Genomic DNA, 7,880 nt, shown 5'->3' on the forward strand with positions numbered 1-7,880 from the left:
TTATTCAAAAAAAAAAAAAACGTAAACTTTTACTATTTGAAGCCAGACCTACATAGTCAGCTTAAATATAATATAATCACATTTGCAGCATTATGAAGAATTTTGTCTTCTCTAAAACTGGATTTAACGTGTGAGATCATTTACGATATGCTCTCAAGAGTCGCAAACTATTTACTTTATGGCTATCACTGGCAAGCCAATACTACTAACCAAACTACCCGATAAAAATAACAACATAAACAAAGCACTATAAACTTTAAAAGCTGCCCAACAACAAAACCCGTGTGCGTATTTGTCATTAAGACTCAAATGAAAACTTGTCTTCAAGCGTTTCTCAAATCTCCGACCCAAACGCAAGTAATAGTATTGAACCCCTGTAGAAAAACTTTGTAAGAATAAATTATCTGAGGCAAACATTACGAAAACAACTGGTAAATGGACATTTTTGAAAAAGAAAAATCAAAATAAGATTAACATGTTTTTACCAAATCTCCCTAACAAACTTTATTCAAATGCCTTTTACACAATTAAGGTATTATTTTTTCGAAGTTGATAGAAAATACCATATGTTAAAAAAGAGAGAGATTCTGGCCCTCAATTGGTGTATTTTTTTCTTAGAGATACACCACGGACGAGATAATCCATTTAAAGAACCGCTTACAAGTTGAGAGTAAGAATATAGAGGTAAAGTTAGTGCTTGGCAGGCATTATGAAACCTTCAAGTGTTTTTTCATTGTTAATCGTTCTGAAAACCACCGGAAACCTCCGTCAAACGAGAAAGTGCGTTAATTTGATGCAAGTAACGATTTTCCAGCAGGGTATACGAGGTACATTTATATATATACACATATAAGTAAATTGGTATCTTTGTTCAGTTCTTATGCGCAGGGCTCCACCGGCAACGCATTTTTGTGTGAACAAAAGTTGAGCCTTTCCGCTGAGTCTGTGAACGTTGCGTCTTTGTTATATTTTTATTTATTTAATTCAGTTTGGAATTGAAGTTGCTGACGAATAGACGCGTTTAATGGAGCACAGTTCCACATACTCAGCGAAGGGGATAGTTTCAAACGAGAGAATATGCTGAACGAGCATTTCCACCATCACTAGCGTCCAACACCCGCAGTGCTCTTAGATGATTTGTATCGCTTCCGCGTATAGCAATAAATAAGCGGGAACAGTTTAAAACGTTGTTGGGTGCTGGGTTGGTCGGTCGTTCGGTCGCGTGCGTGCAAAATTATGTCATGCTCACTGAGAGCTATAAATATCTGCCAAAACAAAAAGAAATAAAATAAATATTAAAATAATAATTGTATGCGTTGATTTGAGCCAACAGGAACACTGTGTGCGGTGGAGTGAGTTCGAACAAGAGACAAGTTTATTGATACAAATGTATGTATGTATGTATAATATGTTTGTGTATAGGTACGCAAATTATAGCGCAACATAGAGACACACCGGTAAATGCCGGCATGTAACCTTGAAACACGCAACAGCTAACAAAGTTTGTACCACACTGCACCCAAACTACGAGTGTCAACTTTGCATGCGAAAACGAATCAGTAGCGCAATTGTTGGGGCGTGTGTTTGAAACTCCAATCGCCGTGTGGTCGTGATTCACGACACTTCAATTGATACCTACTCTAGAGCGTAGCTGGAGCAACAATATTTGTGTCACCATAATTCTTTGCGTCATTTGAAATTCATTCAACACCTCACTGCAGCGTTTTTGGTGAAGTAACACGGAGAGCAACATTGTTGAATATTAAATACCCGTTCACATCAAACGGCGAACCGATCACTAAACAAAGCATTTGTGCGAATTGAAAACGACAACAATAAAATGGCTAGCAAGTGCACCATCACATTTGACAACAACCCGATGGGGGTTTACTATGCCGGCCAAACGGTTTCCGGCGTGGCGGAGTTAATAACAACAAGACCGAAAACGATTAGATGTGCGTATAATATAATTTTTATGATTTAATTGTTCAACCAATTCAATTACAGTTGGTGTGAATAATTTGAATGATTGCATTATTATATACATATTTGTTGTAAAATATTAAATTAAATTTTAAAATAATAGTAATAATTTGTTCATAATTTAAAATTCTTAATCTATTCTTCAAAATTTATGTTGTCCTCCTCATTGTAATCTCCTAATACACTGGTGCCAATGTTTTTTTTTTAAATCGTCGAAACAATTGTTGAAATCAGTTTCCAGAATAGCCTTCAATGACCGTAGGGATTTACGCTTAATGTCTTCAATTGACTCAGGAGCGGTCGTTTGAGTTTGCTGAATAGCCAAAAGCCACACGGCAAATCAGACGAATACGACGGTTGCGACAGGATATTGGTTGACAATTCGGCGAAAAACTCACGAAGAAACAATGCAGTATGCGATGGTGCATTAACATAGTGCAACACAACAAGAGTTTTCGGTCCATAACCCTGATTTCTTTATACGAATAGCTTCGCGCAAACGACGCGTTACACTCAAATGGCATTCCTTGTTGACACTTTGGCCGGTCGGAAGGTTCCCGATCGCACCACATATCGATAATAGCAACAAACTGTCAACATAACCTTGATTTTTGACCTACATTGATGTGATTTTTTCGAATTCGGCTCACCTTTGCCACGATCTCCGGTCGTTTGATCGCCTCTTTCCGGATCATAAGCAAAGCTTCAAGATTCATCGCCAATAGTAATATGTTTCGTGACATACTGGTAATCGGAATGCATTGTTTCACAAACGTTAACGCGACACAGTTTTTCAAAAAAATTTAGTGAATCTTGCTTTCACTTAGGCCTAAATTATGTTTCTAAATGGTTTTCATGGATTCTTCCGACATTACAACGATGTCAGTAAGATCTTTGACTGTTAATCGTCGATTCTCAAGCACCATTTTTTTCATTTTATTGAGTTATAGTGTTGATCAATAGTTGATGTTGATGGCTGTCCTGAACGTCGTTCGTCGTCAACACGTTCCCAACCCTCTTTGAATAATTTCTAGCAATTAAAAACACTTGCTCGCGACAAATAATTATCACCGAAGGACTTTTCCAAAATTCTGTACGTTTAGGCACTAGAAATTTAATTCCGCACACAAAATTTAATGAAATTTCTTTGTTGAATAATTTCACTAATCGTAAAAATCGCCAAATACACTTTATGTACTTCGATGAGTTTAAAGCTCCGTCCAGCGGTTAATATTTTTTGCAAATATAGCAGAAACCGTTAGAGTTGTTTGTGAGAAATGAAATTTCACCACACAATTGCTCGAACCATTAATCCGATTATAAAGGGTTTGTTTCAAACGGTTTGCAATACCGACCCACCTAAGTACCAAAGTCTTCAGTAAGATCTCTCAATTTATATTCCAAACTACTGGTCCGGGCAAAACTGTATTTAGTTTAAATTTGCAAAATCACTATTTTAGCGATTACAACGAATATATTAATTTTTTAACCAAGTTATCCAAAAACTTTTTGCCTCTTATATGGGTCACACTGCTTGCGCAAGTCCAAATTCATAAGTCCCGTAATTATTATTTTTAAAGTAAAACTTGAAAAGTTCTTGCCGTGTTCCGGCTGAAACCGTAAGCTTTCCACCCTCAGAGCTACTCAACCGCATACCAATTTCGCTTTGTAAAGATGTTCTGATGTGTGGCTATATGATGCCAAATTGAATAAGTACATACGCATTGAAAGATAGTGGATAGTAATACTAAATTACCACCTATATACAAACTTATTTATATTCAAATCATTCAGCTTTCATCATTCCCTGCAGAAGTTACAAAATATTTTACCAAAAATGTATGTATGTATGTATACCCATACTTAAGTATGTATCTATACCGTAAAGTCTTTCTTCTTCAATACTGGGATTATTATGTTATATACATATATGCTTTTACATTATCATACACATACAAATGTACATATGCCAAGGAATATCTATCTGTAATGCCGGATTACGTCACCGGAAATTCGTTGAAACAGTACCAGAGGTGTACAATAGAGAGCGATATATATATGTATGTATATTAGTTACTAATAATGAGCTCAAAAACGATGAAGTCGGCATTATATAACACGCCACTATTGAAACAATAGAGGTAACAACAAAGCAATATAAATAATTGGCATACATACATACCACGTTCACACACATTACCAAGGCAGATACATTAAACCTGTTTTGAAATTTTATAATTATTTAAATTTTTTCAACTCTGAAATTACACTTTGACCCTGCCATCAGAGTCTTAAGGCCTATGTGATTGCTGACACACTGAATCACTGTAGGTTGTAATTTTTACAAGAGATTAAATTTTAATGAACATTCAAATATAAATCTGTATGGACATATGTAATAATATATGTAGATACATACATATATGTATACCTATAGAAATGTTAATAGTAGTAATAATCAATTGCTGATAATTGCACTATTTTTAAAACATTGATATTCATAACTAATAAAACCAAACATATGTACACTAGAGTGAATCGATTTACAGGGAGAATAAAAAACAAAAAACAGAAAAATCCCATATTCGGGTAATATTCTACAGATTATTCTGAACAACTTCGCCCAAGAGAATATGTATCTAAAATCGGTTTCGAGACAGTGATTTTTAAGGCGAAGTTTATCCCTTGGGGATTATAAAAGATTCTTCGTCAGTTTTTGAGAGATCCGAACGAGTATCAAATTGATTATTTTAAAGAATCGTCTAGATCGGTCAACATATTTCCCATTATTGACATTTTTATTTTCTGGTATCCTGCCTTTAATTAAAAATTGTCCTCTACTTAATAATTACAGAGAAAATAAAGAAAATCGATTGACTATAGCATATATCGACCAACTAACTTTGAAGTAGTTTTCTTGTGCAACCCTTTAATTCGATCATAGCGGAATCGCAGTTAATTGCAAAGCTGATGAGCTAGCATTGAAAGATACCCTATATTCATTATCGGTAGAATGGAAAAAAGTCGGTGCTCCAGCATCCTCTTGTGTTCTACTACTGTATAGCTGGGCCTCGCGGATGTTTGGCCAACGCTGGGCCACCATCGGTACTTGCGCTGTCACAAAAGCCTTTTGACCCAAGATTGGCGTACATGTTGTAAGATTGCGAATCTTACCAGACGCCGTCTGCAGAGGATGTTGTTGGAAGAAGATGCAGTAGAAACAACTGAGCACTTCCTACGTGACTGTCCCGTGTTTGGGAGGTCATCCCACCAAACAGGCGGGTTTAGCGCCTTTGCCAATGTGTATTGGCTAGTAAGCGTTTTGCCAATCTGCCAGTCCGAACACAGGAGTTCTTGTTATCAATGACTTCATAAAGAACAACATTTATCAATCTTCGTGCGATCTTTGGCATGACCAAATTTGGCATTAGTCTTGCTAATTTATTTATGGACGGACGGCTGAAGGGTTGCTGGACGTAATTCTGGTGGCTAGTAGATCCAACTTCCAGCTCTACAGGGTTCAAGCTTATACTGAATTATCATTAGAAAGTTTCTTTTGATAATTAAAATAAACCTTTGAGTCGGCTGACGATTGATGGTTACTCACCTAAGTAATCAAACGTAGCAATTTATCATAATATACCGTAAACTACAAAGAAGAACTATCAATTACTACCATTTGACCTGTGAGGCAAACATTTCGTTAAACAACAATTTAGTATTTACAAAAAGAAACGCCATTCATCAGCCACAAAAGAATAACGCATGATCTAATTGGAAGACAAATTGCACGATACAATGTCGAAGTATAAATACGACACAAAAGGCCTCATGGACAGATGCGCTATAAGTAACATACATCTGCACAACCGAAGTACAATAACAAATATGACTTATTAGGTAGTTCTGCAGCAACATATTAAGGCAGCGTAGAATTAGAGCAAAGTAATTCAATTTAGACAATTAATTTGTGGATTAAGTAATGATGCACAGTTATATACTGTCATACATACATATATGGATAGAAATTATGTACTATTATTTTTTAATTCCCAGCAATCTACATAAGCGTCTGTGGTCACGCTGAAACCCGTTGGACGGAGAATGTAACCAAACAAGATACTGAGGGTAAACCGCAAAAGACCATCGAAACGTTTTCCGGTTCCGAATTGTATTACAGCAGTGAGAATCATGTTTATGGACAAAGCGGTGGCGTACAAATCGAATTACCGGCCGGCAAGTATGCATTTCCCTTTCAGGCGACCATACCACCGAATGCACCCACATCGTTTAACGGTTCGTGGGGTCAGGTACAGCATGAGGTCGCTTTGGTGATCGATCGTGTCATGCGTTATGATAATAAATTCAAGCAGGGATATACGGTGATATCACCATATGATTTGAACCTCAATCCGGACCATATGGTGAGTGGTTTAACTAAATTGAATTTCTAATGATTACTACCTCTTTGATTTGATTTAGAAACCATTTCAAAAGATCGAAGAGAAGACATTCTGTTGGAGTTTTTGTTGTGGCAACAAAGGACCAATGGTTATGCATGTAAAGGTGCCGTTTTCCGCTTACGCACCTGGGCAGAAGATACGCTTCAACGTTGTGCTGGACAATCAGTCAGATGTGCACTGCTCCGATGTCAAGGTGCGTTTAATGAAGAAGGTCAACTTCACCAGCCGCAATCCGGAAGCTAAACGACAAGTTGTTGAAGTTAAAGTAGCAGATAATCACTGCGGTGAAGTGGTTAAAAATAATAAAGCGGAATTTAATGAATATTTGCAAATTCCCTCGACCACACCCACTTCACTGGAGAACTGTAGTCTCATTAAAGTGAGTTATACTCTGAAGTTCATAGCGAAAGTTTCACGCATCCACGGAGATTTGATAATCGAATTTCCACTGACCATCGGCACTGTGCCGTTATATGCTAGCGCCAACGACCAAGGTCCGGTTACAACGCAGCCTGGCTCAGGGCCGGTCTACAAGCCACTACGTATGTTTGCATTCTTTCATATAGATACAACATATTTTTTAAATAAAAATAATTTTTAATTTGTGCCCATAGCACCACCTATGTTCGAGGAGGATGTACGTAGCGAACAATTTGAAGATAACACATTCCGCCCACGTTATCCTGTCTTTCTCAGCGATGCTGGCATATCTGCTGGTAATGCTGGGCCAAATAATCAACCATTACCACCATCAAATGGTATATATCCTTCGAATATTGCTCCGGCACCAGCACCTGCAGCGCCAATGCCTTCTACTCCGCAGCATAACAATTCTACACCAGCTCACAATTATACGCCCTCACCAGCTGCTGCATCTTCGCCAACTTCACCTACGCCATCTGCACCTTCCTTAAATAATCCTACTGCGCGCCCCACAACAACCCCAGCTACTGGTGGTGGCAATATAGAGGTTCTAGGATTCAGCTTGCCAGCGGACTATGAGCCCACTCCGGCACCAGCGCCAGGTTCCAAGCCTGGTATTGGTTGGAAATAAATATTGGAATTTATTTTGAAGAATAACTTTTTGGTATTACGCAAACAAGCGAGCATATATGCATATGTATAAAGACCCCTAATCGATTTTTAAAAGTTTTAAATATTTATGTTTATATACATAGATGCATGCATATGCAGCAAAATTATTGCATTTTACAACAAATACATACGTTTGTTTCAATATATTTACATATATGAATATTTTTGTATAATTTTGTATTAATTATTAAAAGACGGAAAAATAATAAAATAAAATCTTTTTATTACTTCCTACTACTACCTACTGAAAAAGTCTGCATACAGACGAAATAATCCCTTCGGCATGTATTTGCGAATGGCAATATGTAGCTAATATTGAAAATCTAAGGGATGTCTTTT

The 7,880-nt window shown here is 37.1% G+C and overlaps 1 protein-coding gene across 1 annotated transcript; it reads left to right on the top strand.

The window, feature by feature from the left end:
- The first annotated feature begins 1,001 nt into the window (after window positions 1-1,001).
- LOC108969761 (arrestin domain-containing protein 3) lies at window positions 1,002-7,625 on the top strand. The gene is made up of 5 exons (XM_018934681.1): window positions 1,002-1,352; window positions 1,423-1,955; window positions 6,040-6,407; window positions 6,466-6,988; window positions 7,061-7,625. The coding sequence occupies exons 2-5, from the start codon at window positions 1,841-1,843 to the stop codon at window positions 7,498-7,500; spliced, it is 1,446 nt and encodes a 481-aa protein (XP_018790226.1). The 5' UTR covers window positions 1,002-1,352; window positions 1,423-1,840; the 3' UTR covers window positions 7,501-7,625.
- The last annotated feature ends 255 nt before the right edge of the window (window positions 7,626-7,880 follow it).

This window comes from Bactrocera latifrons, unplaced genomic scaffold (assembly GCF_001853355.1).
Source record: "Bactrocera latifrons isolate USDA-ARS-PBARC rearing strain unplaced genomic scaffold, ASM185335v1 scaffold_106, whole genome shotgun sequence".
NCBI lineage: Eukaryota > Metazoa > Arthropoda > Insecta > Diptera > Tephritidae > Bactrocera > Bactrocera latifrons.

Bases quoted from the DNA above. Each gene is read 5' to 3' on its own strand.
- LOC108969761 (XM_018934681.1), top strand. From the start codon at position 1,841: ATGGCTAGCAAGTGCACCATCACATTTGACAACAACCCGATGGGGGTT. The intron at 6,408-6,465 runs GTGAGTGGTTTA...GATTTGATTTAG, and splicing joins ACCTCAATCCGGACCATATG to AAACCATTTCAAAAGATCGA. The intron at 6,989-7,060 runs GTATGTTTGCAT...TTGTGCCCATAG, and splicing joins GCCGGTCTACAAGCCACTAC to CACCACCTATGTTCGAGGAG.